Below are 22,573 nucleotides of genomic sequence, written 5' to 3' on the forward strand. Positions count from 1 at the left end.
TGCTCCAGCTGCTCAGTCTGCAAAGGCTCCTGAGATCAAATGCTTGAGATGTGGAGATGCTGCTGGTAGACACGTCACTGCAGGTGCAGAGCATGAAGCTTTGTGTAGCCAACACGTAAAGCAGCCTCGTCATCAGAGTGGGGCTTTGGTTTGGTTTGTGGTTGGCGGGGAGGGTTTGTTTGCTCAGTAGGGGATGAAGGTGACAGGAGCATGTCCAGCCGGGGGTCTCCAGAGGTCTCTGAACCAACCTTGTTGGAGCAACACTTGATCCGTTTGGTCATGACTTTGCCTAGCTAGTGTAGAAGCTTCAGGGGATGGTTAGGTGTGAAGGAGGTAGAGCAGAGCACTGTGGATGTAGAGCAGAGCACTGTGGATGCTCGTGTTTGGCCAGACAAATCCGTGGATGAGCCCATTCCCACCCCTGCAGTCTCTGGCTTCGTTTGCCTTGGGAGCTACCAGGTGAGCAGGGCCTGAGGAAGTCCTCATGGGAGAGGAAGGCTGATCCTTTCGCTGCCCAATTGAGTCGCCCGAGTTGCATCCTCTTAAATGATGGGTTCCTGCGATCTGTAAACCTCATGTCATCCAGTATCACCTTATTCCACCCTTGTCCTTCTCTGCCCATATCATCCCATGGTCTGGTGTCTTCTGCTCTTGTCTCCTGCTACACATCTTTGTGCAGCCCTGGTGTAACAGCTCTGTGGCTGCAATTCCTTGGTGGTGGGTTTCTACCAGTGTTTCATCTCGAATACACTGCTGTTAAAAATCGGGATGCATAATAAAATAGTAGAAAAAGACAAAGGAATAGTAAGAAAATCAAGAATGATTCATCTTTAACTTGAAGCTCTTCAGATGTGGAGATGACATTGCTGGCCATAGGCATGGATTCATATTAGCAGATAACTTAGTTCTTAGGCCAAATTATGCATAGTTAACAACTTCCTTTGCAAATCAGCCCCCTACCCTTTAGGGTATGCTCCCTCTAGTTTGTTGGGATGCAAGACCGTAGCAGCAAACTAAAGAGAGAAAGGTTACACACCCCAGCTGTGTGAAGATGCTTGTGTGATAAGAGGAGCCCAGAGTGCTCGTGTATCACGCTTGGGTCGGATTTGCATCCCATTAATTCTGCTTCAGAAAGTCTCTTTTGGGTTGGTTTTGGCTCCTAGTGGAAGAGGAGGGCTGACCTCGAGTTACTTGGTATTCAGCATAGATTTGGGATGGGGAAACCTCCCATCACCCGTAACTTGGTGCTGTGTCTGAGCCCATGCACTGCAAATGCCTTTGTCGGGCTTGGAGCAACTTTAGCTGTCAAAAAGATGAGCTTCTTTGAATTTAACACACTCATTTTGTTATTTAATTACCTACCTTATCTCCCAAATAGCCTCAGGCTGGGTGCACCCATGCTTTCAGCAATGGAGACCTTACAGGTAGTAAAAACATCTCTGTTTGGGAGAAGGAGGAGTTCCTTAGGTTTAGTAATAAGGGCATACATTCTCTAAGTAAATACAGCTAGAAAATAAATGTCACCTCCTGTTTTCTGTAGCTTGGAAGTACAGACCAAGCTGGAGAAGTCCCGAATCTGTGTGTTACAGGGAAGGTGAGCCCTTGGGATAGGCAGCAGTGTAAGGACCAGGAGCCTGGAGATGCTCTTGGTCCCCGTGGGCAGCAGTGGTGATTTGCACTGAGCCCCGGGTGTGCTCTGCTCATGGTAAATGCTGCTGCTGGGTTTCCTTCCTCGATGCCCAGAAGCCTGATCATCCAGGTGGAGCACTCCCAACAGCTTATCTCCTGCTTTTGAGCAACACAGATTTACCAGATAGAATTTTCCATGGAGGGCCGAACGCGCCCATGCAGGTGGACACCATCCCACCCACCACAGCCCACTAACCTCCCCCCTTCTTCTTCCAGAGGAGACAACGTTCGAGGCTGGAGTCAAAGTCCAGATCCACAGCCAGTCTGAGCCACCCTTTGTCCAGGAGCTGGGGTTTGGGGTGGCCCCTGGATTCCAGACCTTTGTAGCCACCCAAGAGCAAAGGGTAAGTCTTAAATTTCATTTACACACCAAGATCTTTCCAATGTATCCGTATGAGAGGTTGTTTCTGTGTACTGATGCCCCTGGAGAGGCATCCTTACCATTAACAGCTGCTTTTATACCTTGCTTCAAATTGGTTGGGATGAGGGCAGCTTGTTCAGCGTTGCTTCCCACGCATTGCCCACAATCCGTGTAGTTTTGGTCACAGAAGGGACTTCATCCCCGGTAATTTCCCTGCCTTGCTCTTGATGGTTATGGTTCAGCTGTGGCAGTCGCTCAGTGTGTTGGGTACCTTCCAACCCGCCGAGAAAGGATGCTTTTTGCCAAGAGCCTCTCACACTCCAAGAATATAAAAAGAGACAAGAGGAGAGTGTTTCATTATGTAGAGCAGCATGAATCCTTTCAGGTAACACAGAAATAGCCGCATTGTTTATTATAACCTGTGGTGGGATGCTCATGGCTCAGGATGCATCACCCTCCCTGAGTCCCGACAGTGGCACATCATCACGGTGTGGATGGATGCGATGTGACGTGGCGTCATTAGACCCAAATCCCGATCAGACATACGGGAAGCCAGCCAGTGGAATAATTTTTTCCTCCAGCTTGGCCCTAGTGCTTTCATTCCTAGCCCTCCTGCCTCATTGCCTCTTTCATTTTCCTCCCTGCTCTTGCATCCACCCTCAAATGAGACATAAATCAAGTGGAGGAAAGCGAACGCAAGGTGTTGGATGGTTTGCTCCTATTAAACCTCAGTGGAGATCAGAGCTGCAGTGGTTATACTTCAGCTCAGAGCAATGCGAGGAATTTGCCACCAAATACATCATTAAGGCATTTCTCCATGGCCACCTGGTACCAAAATACACCTGAAGATGCTGCATTTCAGCAAGCCTGGATGCAGATCTTCTCTCCTTCATTACGGCACGCTTGTGTGTAATCATCCAGGAGATAACGAATGCTGTGGGTTCCCGGTGGGCGAGCGCCAGGTGGAAACTTCTCAATTAAAGCAGAGAAATGTTTCACTGTTGTCAGTTCATATCTGGTGGGAAGTCCGGTGGGCTGGAGAAAATGAGCAGCTTTATTAGTGCTCAGGGCCCTCGTTTGGAGTGTAACACCTTAGTGACAGCGAAGGCAAAGGGCTCTTCAGGGGCTGAGGCAGCAGCTGCTGAAGCCCAAAGCAGCAGAAACAGGCTTGGAAACCCATCATGGGCACTTTTCATGCCCATTCCCTTGACACAAGCCCTTCCATACGTCCCCAGCACCCTCACCTCGCTCCACAGCTGCTTTCTGCCACCCCAGGGGACCCAGCAGCATTTGGCATTGCTTACGTGGGGTATGCTGCGAGGTAAGGATCTAGAAGGATGGAAAACTGATTAATTAGCACTAGAACTGTCAACAGTAATTAATAGGCGTTGAATGCCTTTTCCATCACTTCTTGGGTCTCGGTCATCTCACGCAGCATCCTGGGGGTATCCTGTAGCTGGTGTGGGCATATGCAGTGTGGAGCAGTGTGGCCTGGGTACAGCCCCAGGGGCAGGGCCAGATGGTCCCTGTAGTGGCTGTGTATGGGAGCCCTTCCCACACCAGCGCCTGGCAGGAGGCTCGCAGATTCTGGGTTACCCCCAGGGAGGACAAGTGACTTGCCAAAGGTGACGGAGGAAGTCAGTGTCGGAGCAGGGGATCCCCTGTCAGGGTCTTGCATTTCCATCCCCGGCACGCACGTGGCTTCGAGCGAAGCCTTCTCCTGTTTTCTCAGCATCAAAGAGCAGTTTTATTGAGCAAATTGTCCGCTGCAAAAAATACCTCTGGCAGAATCATCACCCCCTTGGTAAGAGCATTATTAGCTCTGCAGAAATGCTAACGGCTGGCAATGGAGAAGGGCATCGCCAGAGGTTTAGGTGGGCAGCGCTGGGCAGGGTATCGGGTTGTGTGGTGTGGTCACCTGATGCTGAAAGTGTTTGGCAACACCTCCTCAAATCGAAGTCGCCTGGCAGCGCAAGTGGTAATTGGAAAGATTTGTCTTCCTTAAACATCCTGGCTTCAGCAGGATTTGGAAGCATGGCTGGGAGCTGGAGCCCGAAGCGAGGATCTCAAGGACTTTGTTTTAAGATAGAAATAGCCTAAATGATGGAGACTTTCAAGACAGTTGCTGTAAATCTTCCCCATCCCATTGCCAGCATTAACTATTTCATTATTGCTATTAAAAAAATAGATTTCCTGTTAAGAAGACAGCCAACTGCGAGGGAAAAAACCCATCCCACCCCAAATCCCTAATTCCAGGCAGGGAAGATGTAGAAGATTACAAGAAAAACACATATGGGGAGACTCTGAGCTCAAGCGTGCCCCCTCTTCTGCAGGTTTTGCCAGAGTTTTGGTGCTGGGGAAGAGCACAATCCCTCTTGGGCGTTCTGTAAGTGACTTAAAATTACTCTGCGGGCTTTGACGCCTTTACCCAGGAGACCTGGAGGGCTCTTCAAGCTGCCTGCCTGGAGCAGCATTTAGCTCCCTGGGCAGTGCTGCCTACCCCAATCCCTCCTCTCCATAAAATCATTTTTTAACCTAATTACAACCATTACAGCATACACATGCTACTGCTTGCTCTAATTACCCTGCAGGGACCAGCTGCGCATCATCCACCTTCTCAAGCCCTGTATTCACATCTTTTATTCAGATCTGTGATTTAATCTTTTTTTTTTTTTTTTTTTTTTTTCTTTCTCCTGAATCTCTACATCTGGGCAGGCACGTGCTGCTCCTTCAATAAGTCAGAGCAAAAGGTGGAAAAGCCCATGAGCATCACCTGGAGGACTGAGTCCAGCCACTTATTGTGGTCCTAAACCATGTGTTTTACACCATTAAATATAAATGAAACAATCTTCCAGCTGGAGAAGAATAGAAATAAAGATAAAGAGATCGTTTCATGTCTCCCAGCTCAGAGCAGCCTCAGTATTAGTTATAAGCACTTCTCCCAGTGATAAAATAATAGGTGTGGAATTGGGCAGACTTGCCTTGGTGCGACAGTGGGCACCGTGCATCATCTCTGAGACAGGCTTTGGGGTGAACGGGATTTATTAATCACTGGGTTAGAGACTCTTGTCTTTATTTCTGACTTTCTTACTATTCTGTGTACCCATGCTCAAATCTATCCCTTGGTCCCCCCATCCCAGTCTAGAAATAAGAGTATTTTCTGGGCTTTACTTACTGATCTCCAGCCTTTCCAGGTGTGCAGCTGCTTAGCACAAGCAGGGACTTGCATCTTGGTGCCAGAGCAATAAATCTGGATCTTTATATCAAGAGCTTTCCAAAAGCCCCTTGTCAAAAGCAAACTCCAGCTCTGTGATGGTGTGTAATCTCATTAAATCTCCCTTCAAAATTAGCTGTCAGTCCTAAAAAATGGAACAAAATCGCCATTTCTCCTCCTTTTGCAGTGGCTGAGCCCTCTGATTCCTGCAGAGAGACACTTTTAAGATACATTTACCACTTTGGGGACTGCATCGTTAATGCAGTGATGATGTCGTGCTGGTTTGTACTAGTAGCATCGCAAGAGGGACTTCACAGATGGGTTGGTTGTGTGTGCTGAGTCAGCAAAAACAATCCCACAAAGACAATGCCAGCAGGCAGCTTCCCCCATAAACATGGTTGTTGGGTTATACAGGCCAAGCTGGTTCTTTGCTGCAGACTTGTGCCTAAAGGGAGATGTTTCTGTCTGAAATCTCAGACCGAAGCGATCCCCTGAAGTTCAAGGGGAGCTGGGACTGACCTCCCTCAGGAGGTGGCACAGCAGAAGGCAACGCACGATGGACAGTTGGAATTAAAACAAGAGTGTCTTCATGGAGGATGGTGGAAAACATCCTCCCTGGGTGACTTTCCCTGCACTACAGCAGTGGCTGTGTCTGAATGCACAGTGAAAGGAGCTGGAGTGGTTTACGTGGACATGCGACACCATAGCTGCTGGTTTTGGGGGTTTTCACACCATTTTACATGGGGAGAGATGGCCAAGGGCCTCATTGCACCTTGCAGTGCAGGGGAGCAGTTTCCATGGCAATTGCTGTGTCTAATGAACGGGGTTTGTTTTCTCATGAACGGGTGTGCCAGCCAGCAGCTAACCCCAACCCAGCCGCTCCTTCCCAGTGCGATAGGGGAGAGAATTGGAAGAGTAAAGATGAGAAAACTTGTGAATTGCGATAAAAACAGTTTAACAGGTAAAGCAAAAGCTGCGTGTGCAAGCAAAGTAAAACAAGGAATTCCTTCACCCCTTCCCATCAGCAGGCAGGTGCTCAGCCATCCCCGGGACAGCCGGGCTCCATCACGTGTGACAGTGACTTGGGAAGACAAACACCATCACCCCAAACACCCCCCTTCCTTCTCTTCCCCCAGCTCTGTATGCTGAGCGTGATGCCGTGTGGTCTGGGATATCCCCGGGGTCAGTCGGGGTCAGCTGTCCTGGCTGTGTCCCCCCCCCACCTCCTTGTGCCCCCCCAGCCTGCTCGCTGGTGGGGTGGGGAGAGGAGCAGGAAAGGCCTCGCCTGTGTAGGCACAGCTCAGCAGTGATGTAAACATCTCCATATTACCAACGCTGTTTTCAGCACAAATCCAAAACACAGCCCTGCAGTAACTACTATGAAGAAAATTAACTCTATCCCAGCCAAACCAGCACAATGGGCAAAGCCCTGAGCTGTGCAGGGCTTGGGGCCGGCCGTGCAGGCACCCTCCAGATGGGTCCCGTGGGAGGGCAGGACCATCCCAAGTAGAGCAGTGCCCTTCAGCTCCTGCTGCTCCTGGATTTGGAGGGATCCACCTCATTTTTTTTCCTTTTCCTGGCTCTTATTGCTATAACAAGCCTCTCCAGACCTCATGTTGTGCGTGGCCTTGGGAAGGCTGCAATATCCCACCCTACCCCTGCACCAGAGCACAGCACCAAGGCATGGGCAGGCACACTGGGAATTATATTTTGAAGGGCTGATCCCCTGGAGGAGGACAAATTTCTCCTGGATTTGGCTCCTTTTAATCCTCTTGTCCCAGCTGGATTTGACAGCACCGTTGCCGCATCTCGGCAGCATCACTCAAGCCTCTCCCATAACGGATGGGATCAGATAATGTTACTTCCCCAGCTCGGCTGCTCCCTGCTACGCCACCGGCACGGCGCGTTAGAGAAGATGAAAAGCGCACTAAAAATGGCAATTTCTGCCAACTTGGCAATAAAAATTTAAGAGGCTTCAATTAAGCAACAAGTTCGAAGATGGAGCAATATTGTTTAATAGGGCTCTAGTGTGCCTTGGAGACTCATCCCCTCATAATGCTTGAATGGGACAGAGAGCATCAGCTACCAACAACTGCAGTATCAAAAGTGTAATTACAGAGGCAGGAAAACGGGACTCAGGGTCTAGCAGGAATTGCTCTGAAACCCCTAGATCCAAACAGGGTGTAGGCAGCAGGATTTGAAAATTAGGAGCAATTAAATAGCATTTCCCATGTTTCCTAACCCTCGCTTAGAGCGTCTTCTACCTACGGTCTTACACCTCCTCCTGGTAAAACAGTCACTCTCTGATTTCTTTCTGTTTCCCTCAATCCCACACACTCTCCCAGTTGATTTCCTCCAGTATTATCATCAGACCCTGAATTAATTCAACAGTGAGAGGCAAAACTGGGAGGCAGCGGTGACCAGCCACATAGAAAACTTCATTGCACGGGAGCGGTTCAAAGCAGGAGATATAAGAAAAACAATGGCACAGCAGTTTTTGTAGGGCAGCGGAGTGGTTTTGCTTGGAAAACAGTGTTAGGAGTGAATCAGCTTGTTTGTAAAAGGGTATGAAAGAAAATGGGTTTGGAGGCAAACGATAAAAATGAGTCAGGGCCAGGAATGGTGGCACCTGAACGGGCAAAGGTTGGAAAGGGCTCTCTTAGGAAGGAGATCAGAAAGAGAAAACGTCAGGGATGTAGGTGAGGGGATGGCAAGACACAAAGCTGCTCGCTGAGGACAGGGGAGCCTCAGAGGGTCCAACTCCACTGCACAACGCCCGGCTGGGGCCCCTCTGTAAGAGTCTGGCCAGTGTAGTCCCAACAGACAGAGCCAGTGGTGTCCAGTGGAGTGAGGGGGAACACTTCTGCTGCCTACAGATATGCCAAGGAGGTGACCAGGGGGAAGAGGAAGAGTTTACTGCAGTTTAAGATGAAGTTTGCACATGATTGAAGGGTACAAGTCATTTAGGGGGGAGCTAGAAGCGAGTTGTAGACACTCAACGCAGCAAATGCCGGGAGCAGCTGTTCAGTGGGTCCTGGGAGAAAACCCAGGATGAGGCTCAGAAGGGGCTGCTCTTGACTTTCTGAGGAGCCACAGGAGGTTTCAATATTACTATTTGATTTGCAAAATTATTTCCAAGGAAACCGGGACCCGGAGGAGCCTGGAGCTCCAAAATCACATTTTTTTTCTGGTGCCCACTCACCTCCAGCACAGGAGACTCGTGGGCTGTATAACAGGTCCCCTCAGGGGGACCTTCCAGGTGCGGGAAGGGTTAAGCTTTTATCCTGACAGACAATTTCTTTGGTGCTTGTGTGAAGAGAGCAAATGGGAAGGAACAGCCCAAGCCCCCGGAGCCCAGCGCAAATAGACAAATTCCAGCATCATTAACTGGGAGACGGTGCCAACGAGCTGTGTGTACGCCGAGCTCTTTAAACATTTTACAAGTGCTAAAGCTGCCTGGGATTGAAATTCTATTAAGTTGATGCTATTTGATGTCTCATTAAAGAATGGAGGTTTCTGGTTATTATTTCATTTGGAGCAAATGCAATCACACCCCATCTAGATTTTGCGATGTTCAGGGAGACGTTTCCATCCCTCCCTGCTGGACGCTTGTGAAGTTTGGTGGCATCAGGTGGGGGCCCGCACACGGAGGAGGCAGGAGAGGGTCTGAGCTGTAGCTGAGCTGAGTCACAGAATCATTCAGGTTGGAAAAGCCCCTCGGGATCATCGAGTCCAACCCTCAGCCCGACTCTGCAAAGTTCTCCCCTACCCCACATCCCCCCACAGCTCATCCCAACGGCCCTTAAACCCCCCCAGGGATGGGGACTCCCCCCTCCCTGGGCAGCCTGTTCCACTCTCTGACCACTCTTGCTGGGAAACATTTTCTCCTCCTGCCCAGCCTGACCCTCCCCTGTGGCAGTTTCCAGCCGTTCCCTCTTGTCCTGTCCCTGATCCCCTGGGAGCAGAGCCCAGCCCCAGCCTCTCTGCAATGTCCTGTCAGGAGCTGTGGAGTGATGAGGGCTCCCCTCAGCCTCCTCCTCCTCACACTGAACACTCCCAGCTCCTTCAGTGGCTCCCCACAGGATTGATTCTCCAGGCCCCATCCCCAAAGCTGGATTCATTGCAGAGCCCAGCTGCAAACCGAGCTGAAACTGCCCCAACCTCATGCTGGAAACATCTCTGCCGTGTTTCCACATCTTCCCTATTGCATGAAATTAAACTTGCAGAAAAAAACAGAGATACCACTTAAAATAATTTTTTTAAAAAAGACGTCTCTGGCTGCAGGCAGATGTTGGCAGTTATCAGGAGGCTCAGGGCCAAGAGCAGCACGTGAGGGGCAGCAGCATGGCCAGGAAAAAGGGCTGTGGCAGGGAGGAGGCTGTGCTGAACAGCCCCCGCCACCACGACCTGCTCCTCACCCCGTTTGACAGGAGCAGCCCTTCCATTCCTTGCGTTTTGGGCGAGCAGGATCCATCCTGCTTTTAAGGAGACAAGTCAATTTGTTCCTTTTCCTTTCGGTGCCTGCCAGTTCGTAACTGATTGTCGTAATCCCTAATAGCCAGGATCAAGAGAATTTAAAAAAACATTTCATTAATTAATTAAGTATTAACGATTGCAAAAGCGCGAGGATGCGATTTTGTCAACCTCAATTAGAGGCTAAAGCTGAATTTCTATAAGCGTGGGACCACGCGGTGCCGGGGAAGGGTGAGCGCGGGCAGCCCTTGGAAAGCTGCCACGGCAGCAGAGTAAAATTAGAGCTCAGCGCTGCTCTCCTGCAGGAACCAAGGGCAGAAACTGGCCATGCTGCCTTTACACTTGCTTTTCCTTCGGGTTTATTTTTTTTTTTCCCCTCCAGCTTGAAAGAAAATTAGTTCATCTCTGGTGATAGCAGAGCAGGTTGGAGGGGAGCTGCTCGGCATCCTTGGGCAGTCTTCGCTGGTCCCACGCCGGAGCCCTTCAGCCAGCCCCAAATTAGCATCATCTGGAAGAGGGGAAAGCGAATCTCTCCAGAGGAGGAGACGTCTGCGTGGCTGCACGCTGCTCAGGAGGGGCTGCAGGGGAGAGGAATCAAATCTAATTAGAGTCTCTGCTGTTTACAGTGTTTACATGGCCACGGTCCGCGGGATTGCTCCATCACAGGCACTCCCCTCTGCTGGCTGGCGAGGCAGGTTCAGCTCCCCTGTGCTCTCTCCCAGGCAATGCAGCGGCCTCATCAGCATCGTGGGCAGGAAATTCAAATGTCAGGTGTCTAAAATGAGTTGCTTGGGCAGCTCTCTGGGGCTGAGTGCTTTGGATGTAAAGGCTTCGCTTGAGAGTGCAGCCCTGAGAAAGCAGACATTTTGGCAAGAGAAGGGTTAAGGAGGGATGCTTTTGCGGGTGCGTTCACCATTGCATTAACTGCCAGAGCACTGGGACTCCTGTGCTAAGAAGGGGGCTGGTCTGCGGGGGGAGAAGCCACAGGGATTGGAGGGAAGAACCTTGGGATCCTGCTCCATTGCATTTCAGGGCAGGAAACCTGCCATGGGCTGCCAAGAGTTTGGCTGCTTGGCTTAAGTCTTTCACTGCAGGTGCAGTTTGTTGGGTAAAACCATACCCGGCTCTGGGGCTGGATAGTCTCCTCTTTGAAGAGTAGCAAGGAGCATTTCAGAGGATATAACCCAGCCGTCCTGGCAGTCGCCTTGTACCTGTGAGCGATGCTGCTGGGGCTCCAAACACTGACGGTAACAGAGCAGCTCCCTTCAGACATAATTGGAAATAAAAGGCAGGAGAAGAGCTGACTACATGAGGGACTTGGTATATTGGGGCTTGCCAACCAAATCCACCTGGGACAGAGGAAGGGAGCTTTCCTGGGAGCAAATTACCTTCGGATGTTGAGGCAGGATCTTGAAAATGTGCCTCCCCTACTCTGCAGAGCCCTGTCCCTAATGATGCGCCTTCTCCCTCCAGAGAAGGGAGGATGATCAGTCGAGAGTTTGCTTCTGATTACAAATTACAGAGTTCGAGGGAAGCTACGAGTCTTTCAAGTTGTAATTACCATGGAGGCTCCAGGTAATAGCCCTTGATGAGCCCCTTGGAGAGAGTTCATTGAGTTGCTCAAGGGAAGGAGGGTCCAACCCTGCCAGCCAAGGGAGATCTGTCTCTAAAATCGTGCCCCTAAGGAAGAAGCACAGATTTGCTTGTCATACTTCAAATGAACCCTTGCTGCAGAGCTGCTTCCCACCGAGCCAGTGATGGAGGGGGAGGCACACAGATTCCCAGTGCTGGTCCCCCGGGTGTGGGAGATGCTTTGGTTACAGCTGTTGCATCTCATGTTGCATCCATGCTTGGAGGCATGGCCAGCAGCAAGAAATCCCTGCCCTGCGATATAGAGATGCGAGAGGTAGGGATTGGTACAAAACAAGGCAGCACTGAAGTGCCTGTGTTGCACCTGATAGGACTCTGCTCCATGGCGAGGGGTTTCACTGGGGAAATTTCCTTTAAAAAGTAAAAATCTGAGCTTCCCTGAAGTCTCTGGTTGGTGCCAGACACAACGTGCTTTTCACTATAACAGGGAAAGCCTTTATACTGCAGAGCAAAAAAACCTCCACCAGTGTTAAATGTGCCAAGAGGCTTTTTCTGCTCTTAAGTATCAGCGATTCAGAGAGGGGCGGGGAGAGCAAAAGTCTTGGCATGTGACAGGGGAGATGTGTTGCGCCTATTCCTGCGTGTTTAGGAAGATGGAGAGGGGTGAATTGCACTTGCACACTTACGTGTGTGTGTGTGCAAGTGTGGGCATGGGGGTGTGCAGGTGGCAAGGCAGCAAATCCCCAAGGAATGCCGTGCTTTTGGGGAGACACAAACCAGCTTTGCTTTGCTGTATAGGGTAGTCAGTGCTCGTGGTCCTGGCTACAGAATGGGCTATAACTTTGTTAATGAAGTTGCATTGATTAGGGTTTAATTAATCATTCAGCCTGTGCACCTCCTGCATACATGGTGCCAGTTCACAAGCACCGTGGCTCAAATCCGACACTGGCTGAAGCAAAAAAGTGTGTAGGCTGAAACAAAAAAGTGTGTAAGCTAAATTATCTGGTCACAACTCCCATCGTTTTCTGATCCCGGCACCTACATTCAGAACAAAATTTAAAGGGTTTAAAAGATTTATGTGTAGCTCTGCTTGGAAGAGAGCTGATACCATCTGAGACTGCAATTATTTATTCTCCTTTATCATACAACGCACGACATATGGGCCCCTTTCTCCACCGTGGATGACTAAATGATGGCATCTGGTACTCTATTATATTGCAAGTGTAAAGCAAATGAGAAAAGGTCCCCTTCAGACAACACTTTGCTATTGTCACAAAGACTCTCTTGGTATTTTCATTCCAAGGTGCTGCTTTGCTGACTTTCAAACCCGTTCCATTCAGAGCCAGGCCTGTTTCTTGGAGGATGCTGAGATTGCTGGGGACTGTTTTGTTTTTTTTTCCCTGTAATGCCTCAGCTGGTCCCCACAGATGGGATCCCTCCGTCACCTGCTGCATCTTCACATCTGATGTGGATCTCGTCTGCTCTTGAGATTGACCCACTGAGCACAGAGATCGGTGCGTGTCGCTCCAAGCAGCTCTTGCTGCTGTTGCTTTTCAAAGCAGCTTGAGCAGCAGCATGGATTTAGGCAGCTTCTGGGAATGCCAGAGCACACGTCCCTCAGCGAGCAGCCCGGGCACCCATGAGCATCCTGTTTCTTTGCTTGTGCACACCAGGATGCAGAGGTGCTGAGCAGACCATGCACTTCTGCTCTGTCTGAACATCACTGCGACGTTTTCAGTCTCGTCAACGCTTGAGAGCAGGGATGGTGTTCACAGGAGCAGGGGAAGAGAGTTGGTGGTTCCCAGCTGGTGGGGGAAGCAAAGCCAAAGAGGGGTTCACCATCACATGGAGACACCCCTCGCCCTTGTGCAGGCTGGGTCTGAGTTCTTCACGGGTCTGTCCTTGGCGTCATGCAAGGGAACACCTTGAACTACCACCTCACCATGAGGAGGACCTGTGGCTCATCTAGAAGATGGGTATGGCACGGAGCTGCCATGTCCATGGTTCCAGCTGGTCCTGTAAAGCCTGCATCAGCATCTCAGAGACAGAAGTAACTGGGAGCCAGTGTTGTGCCCAGAGATGCAGGCAGCAAAGTGCTGGAATAAGCAAAGCACCTCTGGATTCCTGGATGGGAACTGTTCATGGCAAAATTGTTCCTAGAGAAGGAATTTGGGTTGGCTGAGTTGAGAGCTTGTCCAGCCCCAGAGGGCAGGATCACTCTCTGAAGTCTGGCATCTTCCCCAAACTCTCCTTTAGCTTCCAGGTTTTGTGCCCCTCCAAGGCAGACTGTTCCATACCCAACTGCCCTCACCACAAAACACACTCATCCCAACATCTCACTTTCTCTTCCTGGCTGCAATTTAAGCCCATTATGGGTTTTTAATGTCTGAGTGGTTCATAAGTCAAAGCCACAGGGAGTTTTGCCAATGACCCAGCACCACGAGCTGGTGCACAAGGTGAACAACTTTTCACAAGGTGCTTTGGAGAACTGGAGCTCTGCTCTCACAGGAGATCTCATGGGGCGGACCTAGAGCAGAGCATGGGCTCCAAACAGCTCACACCATGGTAGTTCTGTCCCTGTTACCCCAGGTCCATGCCTGGAGGATTCATGGGGTCATTATTTGTCCAACAGTATCTGCAGTGTGCCTCCACACCATGGGTCATCTTTCTCCTCTTTCCCACACATCTCCAGAAGAAACCCAAAACAAGCACGGTAGAGCCTTGCCAACTAGGTCCTAGGCTCATCATCCATCAACATGTTTACATATTTATTTTAGGATGTGATCAATGTTACTACATTTTTTTAAGGGAATGTTTTTGTTCAGCCAACGTGCTTTGCCAGCACAAAACGTTCTGTGTTTGGAGCAAAGCACAGCAAATTGGATGCTGCTTTAAAACACAAAGAAGGAGGGGTTAGGGGAATGTTATTTTTTGCTCTCTAGCAAAGAGTAGTGCAGAGCATTTAGCAAAGATAAAGAGAAATGGGAAGGGCTGCCAAGCTGCAGACAGAAGAAGAACAAGGTAGATTTGGCCATGGGGGCCAGAGAGAGTTTTTCTTCCAGCATGTCCTGGGCTCTGAATTAAGGTTTCTGTGGTGGATTGTGGAGTCCTGCTTATCTTATCTTTGCATTTGTGTTAAATAAAGCAGTAATAGCAGAAGGGTTTTCATTGCACTAGCGCTGAGCAGAGCAACTTATGAGCCTCACATGAGGTGATGTGCAAACAGGGAGGAAAAAGACAGATTCCTCATCATTAAGGGATGCCAGGAGAGCGGATAATGTGTATCTAACTCCACTCCCTGAGCATGGGTGTTCAGAAAAGCACATGATTACTTGTCTGCCTTCTCCAAGGCTGCAGTGAGGTGCTGCTCTGCAGCCCAGCACCATCTCCCATGGCAGCACCTCTGAGCAGAGCCATCCCTCCATGGGGAGCATGGAGGTTTGGCGGCTCTTTATGGCACCAGTATGCCCTTTCCTTGGTATTTTTCACCTTCTGCAGCAATCTCTAGTTGCTGAACTGTTCTTGGTGTTTTCCACATGCTTCCCAAGTCCCTGGACATCTCTGAAGGTTGTGATCTGCTGCATTTTTCATCAAGAAAAGTGCCTGAAGAAGGGAACGGTGCAGATGTGGCAGCTTTGCTCATACCAGAGCAATTTCAACCATTGCCAGGATCTCACTGCCAACCCTTTGAGCTCCTCAATGTCACCAGCACTGTCTGCATTGTCCCCAGGAGTGGCACGTAGTGGCACAGTTTGGAGGTCAGAGTAAGCTGGAGATGGGAGCTGTTGACACACTGGTGCCAGCAACCCCATGTTTGCTCACACCAAAGTCAGTGATAATTTGCAGGTCGGAGCCTCTCCTTCAGTTCCTGCGTGGGCAGGTTTTTCCTAATGGTACAGGGAAGACCACAGAGCTGGTTTTGGAGAACCTCTGGTGCTGCGCATCTCTGATACATCATCCTGCTGCAGCTCTGCTCCAGAGGTGCTGGGTTGGAGGGACGCAGCAGAGCAACTCTGGAGCAGAAGAGCTTGGCAAAGGCTCTCACCTGGCAAAAGCCATGCTGTGGCCATCCCTCACAACAGCACCGCTTGGTCCCCTCCTTAAAAACATCATTAAAGTTGTGCTCTGGGGGCTCCTCTGTGGCAAGAGGAGGAAGATGCTGCGCCTCACTTCTTGCTGCTGGTCCCCAGCGTCCCCTGACACCCCGCTCCTCCCTCTCTTACAGCTGACGTACCTGCCTCCACCGTGGGGTGAATGTCGCTCGTCGGATATGGGCTTAGACTTCTTTCCCGTTTACAGTATCACGGCTTGCAGGATCGACTGCGAGACCCGGTATATTGTGGAAAACTGCAACTGCAAAATGGTTCACATGCCAGGTCAGTGTGCGGGGGGTGGGCAGGGACCCCCTCCCTCCACCCAGCCTGCATCATTAAGGGTTAACAAGCTGGAAAGGCAACAGGGGTGATAGGAGCTGGGAATACCTTTCCCTAAGGAGAGAAGGATGCTAACAGCCTTTGCAAAATGCCCAGAAATAAGGGCAAGACATGACAGAGGGACATGGGGCTGATGTCCCCTCATTTAGCCCCAGTTAACACCCGTGACTGGTATTTCCAGCAGCCCCCTCCTCAGTTTGCAAGAAAAGGCAGCGTGCAGATGTGGGGCAGATGCTGCCGATCCCCAGCCTGGGTTCACTTTGCTGAAGGGAGGTCTTTGTGGTCCCCACGGAGAGCCCAGCAGTCCCCAGCTCCCTTGCAGCAGCGGTGGCTGATGCCCGCTGATGGATGTGTCCTTTCCGTGCAGGGGATGCTCCCTTCTGTACCCCGGAGCAGTATAAGGAATGCGCAGAGCCTGCGCTCGGTGAGTACCAAGAGATCTCCCTGGGTACCACAGCGTCCCAAGCTGGAGGGGCTCCCAGCAACCTGTGTCCTACTGTCTGACAGGACTGGGATGATCTAGAGTAGCTGCAGCCTGGTGATGGGTTTTGATGAGGCTGGGAAGGGCTGGGTGCACCCTGGGATAAAGTTTCTTCTGGTTCTGCATGGGGCATGGGGCTCCTTGAGCGCAGAAACCCTCGGGATAACGGGCACCCCAGGATGTGTAGGCGGGGAGCACCTCTGGATCTGAGTTTGGGTCCGGGTTTGGGATAGAGGGACCCATTCTGTGTCTGGATTTAGGAGACTCAATCACCACATGTTCCCCGAGCAGATGCTGGTAACAGAGTTTAGCCTCCAGCAAAAGGCCTCTCTCCAGGGTGGTGGGATGGCCGTGCAGTGAAGTGGGAGAGAAATGGCCAGGATGGGGTTTCCTGCAGCTCTTCTGAGATGTGACTCCTTGGCCCCACTCTGGGTGGATGACTCTGCTCCCACATCTGCTGTGTGTCCCTGACTCCCTGAGATCGAACTCTGTGTCCTTCTCCAGGTTTGCTTGCTGAAAAGGACAGCAATTACTGCATCTGCAGGACCCCCTGTAACCTGACCAGATACAACAAAGAGCTCTCCATGGTCAAGATCCCCAGCAAGACCTCGGCCAAGTACCTGGAGAAGAAGTTCAACAAGTCGGAAAAATATATCTCGTGAGTGTTACAGAGAGCAGATCTCCACTGCTTTATGGGGGGAAAGTGTCTGTAAAGCCCCATGGGCTGTTTAATCCAGCCAGACCTTGCCAATGCCTCCATGACCAGACAGAGGTCTGTCCTCCAGGGCAGGTTAGGGTGAAACCCTTGAGGAGAGGAGGTGTAGGTTGCTTTCTTCTCAGTAGACGTGTTTCCAGACAACTGTATGTTCCTTCCTTGGCCTTGTCTTCATGAGCATTCTCCATACCCACCAAGAACTCTATTTTGACAGGGAAGCCCAATCCTGCTGGTCCTGTCTGAAATACGGCTGCTCTCTACCGAAGTCTGGGCTGTGGACCCCGGGCAGCCCCCGTCTTGGGCCTCTCCCAGTTCTGGGCACATTATTGTCTTACAGAAGCAGCAAGAGTTATTCCATATTAAGGATCTTTTGGACTCTTGCTGTTAGCATCAAAGTGAGATCCAGAGCTCAGATCCCGAGAGAGTCGGGGGAAACATTTTCCATCTTCTGCTAAGACTACCAGAGTCCTGATGATGCCCTGTGGTCCTGGTCTCCAGGAGGTCCAAGTGTCTGTGGGTTGCTGAGGACCCCAGGAAGAGAACAGTCAGGACAGAGAGGGGAATAAAGCTCCAAAGTCCCATTGTTTCTCTTGTCCCAAAGCACACGAGACCACTGGTGGTGATGCTGTTGTCCTCTTTCTACAGAGAGAATATTCTTGTGCTGGACATATTTTTTGAAGCACTCAACTATGAGACAATTGAGCAGAAGAAAGCCTATGAAGTGGCAGCCTTACTTGGTAAGGAGAAGTCAGGGGTGCAGTTTGGAGTCTGTGTGAGCCTGTGCTGGAGTCCATGTGTGTTTATAGGACAGAGAGATGCTACGAGTGGGTGCACAGCTTTTGTGCATTGTCTTGAAAATCCCAGCAAGGTCCAGACACCTTCCTGGCCAGCACACTTTCAATCCCATCTCTTTGCTTCCAACCCCAAGCTGTCCCAGGAATATCCTGGGGACTACAGCTCCTTCATGTATCACCTGTGGAAGGGTAATGTGAGCTGCTCCATCTCTGCTTCCTACCAGGGCACTATTATTTGGAAATCCCAGGGCTGAGCAGGTGATGGATGCTCTGTGGTGCACCCCATGCTGGAAGGGCAGTGTGTGGAGGAGAACAGCTCTTAAATCCATCTACCCTTCACCTTTTCCATGCTCCAAATTCATCCTCCTTTCCAGCCAGGCCAGCCAGGACCCTGAGCTCTTTGCCTTTGGGTGGTGCCCTGCAGCTTGATGGAGAAGGTGGAGGAGTTGTTGGGTTGCTCAGCCTCAAACTGGGTCAAGCTTTGTGGGTGTCAGCTACAGATTTGGGTGCTTGGGAGCCATTGGGTTTGAGGGTGGGGGTGTTTGGTCAGGAGAAGCAAGCACGCTCTTTGCCCACGGTCAGCCTTGCAGCCCCCTCCGTGTGCCACCCTGAGTCCCCAGATCCCTCCGGGGATGCAGCTGGAGCTGAGCCACCCCGTGGGGCTGGACACTGCGAGCGTCCCCTGGGATGGGGACACTGTGGGGACCAGAGCACCCCACGTCCCATTGGGCGCCCCAGCACCACCCCACAGTGGTAGCTCTGCAAACCATACATGCTGGGAGCCTTCTGCACCAGTCGTGGGTTCCCCAAGAGTGCTACAGCAAGGAAGAGGAAGAGGAGGCTGGTGATGAAGCCTCTGTGACACACGCCTCCTTATTTGCACGACTTTGCATGACCCTCATTCCCAGGGCACTGCAGGCTTTGGGCAGTCTCATCTTCCCCTAATCCTCAGCCCCTGTGTGAACCAGCACTTTGCCCCCTAAGCACCTTTTTTCCTCTTTCTTCTGTCTCTCTTTTGTCATCACCCACAGCAAAGGTCCCATAGCCCCTCCACCCGTGGGTGCCTTTGCTCTGGGGCACAACACAGTTGAACCATGGATGTTTTGCAGCAAAATCCATGGAATTTATCTTCCCTAAAGCACACGGTTTGGCATAGCAGAGCATCTCACGTCAGCAGTTACCTTCCCAGCAGATTTCTGCAAGTCTCCTCTCCCCATGGTGCCTCCTCCACAGCCCTTCCCCAGCGCTGGGGGACTCAGAGACAGTCTTGAGATGCTCCCCTGAAAAAGCAGGCCATCTCCCTTTCCTCTCTTCAGCAGGTTTGGGTTTTTTTCTCAGCTCCAGGAGATGTTACCTAATTCTTCTCCAGCATCTTTCTCCTCCCCCCGCCCAGTTTGGGAATTGGGCTTTGGGATTCCTGGGATGAAGCTTGCTGTCTGCCTCTGACAGATGGCTTCCTCGGATGCCAGCGTGCAGTATCGCTTCCTCATTAGGCCTCCAGCTGATGGCCTCATTAGCAGGAAAGACACTTTGGTGGCCGGCAACATCCTTCCTGGGATGCTTTTCATGGCGTTAGAGCTGTTGGTGTTTCTGGGGGCCATCCCTTGCATTTCCCCACTCTTCAGGGGTGGCAGTGCCCAGGGCAGCTGCACCACGGTTGCACGGGTGCCTCTAAGAGCATTTACACCAGGGATGAAAGCCATGCACGTGTTGTTCTCTCTCCTAGGTGACATTGGAGGCCAGATGGGGCTATTTATCGGTGCTAGCATCCTCACTATACTAGAGCTCTTCGATTATATATATGAGGTAAGACCCTCGCCCTTCGCCTTCTTGCTCTGGCAGGGTGTGGGTTTGCCAGCCTTGATGCCAGGCTGGGGTGGTCGTGGACCACGACCCTCCATGCCCTCTATTCCCACGTGGATTATTGATTTTAATTAATGATATTATATATTTAACTGCTCTACAGTAGGGCAACATAATCAGTCACGGCCGTGTAGTGTGGTGGGGAGGTCCCCGTGTCAGCGGGGGCTCTCTGTGAGGGGGGGCTGGCACGCAGCCACGGCGTGGCACAGCCAGGTTCGTTTGGCACCCTGCCTCTGCTAACGAGATTTGCTTTTCCCTTGGGCTAATTATTGCTTTTCCCTTGGGCTAATTAAGCACCACCTTCATGTAGCTGTGCTGCTGCCCACCCTGAGGCTCGCACTGCCTGGGGTGCTGGCTTGGGACTTGCTGCTGCGCCTTCCTGTCCCCGTCCTCAATTTGGGCTTCTCCCAGCAGCATGCTGTTATTATCTTCTCATAAAACCACCTTTAACTAATGCCTGAGTCCCAGTCCAGCCATCAGGCGGCAGAAGCAGCGAAGCCAGACCCTGTACCACTGCCGGGGGGTGGAAAAAACCTCAGTCCCTGTTATCTGCTGTCTGCAGCTCTGCCAGCAGCCCTGGAGCAAGGAGCATTCTAGGAAGCCCCGAGACGAGCTCGAGCATGGTGCTGTGGCTCTGTGGTGGCCAAGAGCAGGTGCTCCGGAGAAAAGTGCGAGCCCTCTGTAATGGGAATTATTGCAATAAGCAGTCAGAAGGGGACGTAGCTTCCTGGCAGCCCTCCCTCCTCCTGCCCTCCAGCAGCAGAGTTACGACCCTTCTATATTTTTAATGTCTTTTTGCCTAAGCAAGTTCCCCCAGTGAATGCTGATGTCTCAGCCCAGCAGCACAGCTCAGCATCTCTCCAGGGGATTTTGGTTTTTCTCTGCCGCGGTGCCAGCACAGGGCTCAGCAGTGCCCTGCTGTCACAGCCTGCCTGCGGGCATCGTCCCGCCAGCAGCCTCCACTGCTGCCCCTGCAAGCACAGAGGCAGATTCAAGCAGCTCTCTGCACCTTCCTGCTATTTGGACTTTTTCCATCCCATTTTTCACTTAAATGAGCCATGGTCCAAAATAACCCTCTCTGGAGCATGCTCCCTGCCAGCAGTTGATTTTTCTTTCCCAGTCCTTCCAGCACATCACAGAATGCTTCATGTTGGGGATACCAGGCTCATGATTTTATTTGTAAAAGAGGAATTGAGGCAGGGAGAGGGGCTGCAGCCGGATGTCAGCCACCGAGAAGCAACCAATCTGTTTGCACCAGGATGACCCCAAGGACCCAAACACGCAAGCGTGTGTCCTGTTCTGTAGCATGAAAGAAGGAGTTTATGGCTTGGGATAGTTTCAAGGAGGGTGCCAACACCTATGGAGGCAGGGAGTTCCCAGCAAATTTAGCACATCGCAGCCCAAGGTCCTTTGCCATTGTCCCTGGGAAGGTGCCTCCTGCTACTTCAGCTCAGTACTTGTTCCCTGTGGTCTTAGTGCAGTGACTTTGGGGCCCCTGCACCCAAATACACAATATCTTAGACCTGCATAGTCCAGCACTCTCAGAGCCTGTCTCAGCCCCGTATCATGATGGGATCAGGGATTTTTAATCCCATGGATATTGCAGTCGGGGTCATTCGTGGCTGTTGCATTAATGTGCGCCGAGCCAGGTGGGTGCACGGGGATGTCAGGCAAGCACGATCTCTGCTCTGAGCTTGCTGGGGCATCTTGAAAAGCCTCTTAATGTTATTAAAGCTGGGATGCTGACTTTATGTTTTAAGACAGTCACTCCCCATCACAGTCCCTTCTGGGCAGCTGTTAGCACTTGGTGGCATTACTCTGCAATAAAATATATTGAAAATTACAAGCATAAAGCTCATAATGGCTTCGGAGTGCAAACAAAACCTGCGCCTCAGTTTATATCTCAGGCTGAATGCACACAATATTTCATTAAAATTGCCTATTCCCGGCTTACTTGAGGTTCTTTCATAAGAAGGTAATAAGAAACCTCACAAAGTTTGGGTTTTTCTTCTCCGTTTTACTCCTTTGTTTGACATCTGCTTATAAAACTAGGCAAATAGTTTCCTCTTGCTGTTTTTTTTCTTTTTTCTCTTTTTTTTCTTTTTCTTTTTGGGCAAACATGGCTTAAGAAAGCATCCTGTCTTCTTGGAGAGGCTCCCTGTGCACACAGATGCAGCAGCAGGTTCACCCAGCTATGCCCGATGTGGGACATCTTCATGGTCACCTGTGACAGATATTTAACACACACCAGACAGGGAGAAAAGGAATAAAATGTCTTAAATGATGCCTGATCTATGTGGCTGTTCTAATCCACTCAGGGTTCCACCAAGGTGGGGTTCAGTGCACCTAAAACTCATTGTGTTTTCAACCAAAGCATTTGTGAACTCTTCGAGCTTGCCAGCAAACAGATACAACTGTTCTTTTCCAGTGGGTTAGCCAAAATCGGATGAAATATTGACCCTAGAGATGGTTTTTTTGCTTCATTTGCTCAGCGCAGTCTTCCTCTTGGTCCTGCCTCAGGGCAGAGTTGTGCTTCTGGCTTCATCAGGGTCCCAAATCCCCACCACACATCTCCACATGCCAGCCAGCATCCACCTTGCTTCCTTAGGAACTGAACCAATTTTTCACATTTTTAGCTTTCTTATTTTTTTTCTTTTCCCCCAGTGGAAGTTTTTCAGAAAAACACTCATTTTCCAACCTTTCTGGGATTTCCCTTGAAAATACATTCTTCAGCAGCAGTGGCTGCCAGGGAAATAATGTGGCTGTGAAGAGAAACGGTGCTCACATAGCTGACATTTTTCAGTAAACCCCCAAATATATTTAAAAATACTGAGTTTGGGGTTGGGTTTTTTCCATGTGAAGAATTCAGTTTTGACGCGTGGGGTGGTTTCCTTGGAAAAACTGTCTCTTTCTCCATATCCTCCAGTGGGTGTCCTCCAAACCTGGTGCATCCCCTGGGG

At 50.8% G+C, this 22,573-nt stretch overlaps 1 protein-coding gene across 3 annotated transcripts in view; it reads left to right on the forward strand.

Moving 5' to 3' along the window:
• LOC141970128 (acid-sensing ion channel 2) overlaps positions 1-22,573 on the forward strand; it is a 514,990-nt gene that overhangs the window by 491,380 nt on the left and 1,037 nt on the right. For 2 of the 3 annotated variants that reach the window (XM_074926500.1, XM_074926502.1), the window contains exons 3-8: positions 1,906-2,033; positions 15,553-15,703; positions 16,128-16,184; positions 16,746-16,899; positions 17,602-17,693; positions 19,477-19,556. In XM_074926500.1, the coding sequence (XP_074782601.1) occupies positions 1,906-2,033; positions 15,553-15,703; positions 16,128-16,184; positions 16,746-16,899; positions 17,602-17,693; positions 19,477-19,556 (662 nt within the window). The remainder of the gene's footprint in view (positions 1-1,905; positions 2,034-15,552; positions 15,704-16,127; positions 16,185-16,745; positions 16,900-17,601; positions 17,694-19,476; positions 19,557-22,573) is intronic. The other variant, XM_074926501.1, reaches the window with a different exon arrangement.

Source organism: Athene noctua, chromosome 25, assembly GCF_965140245.1.
Source record: "Athene noctua chromosome 25, bAthNoc1.hap1.1, whole genome shotgun sequence".
Classification (NCBI taxonomy): Eukaryota; Metazoa; Chordata; class Aves; order Strigiformes; family Strigidae; genus Athene; species Athene noctua.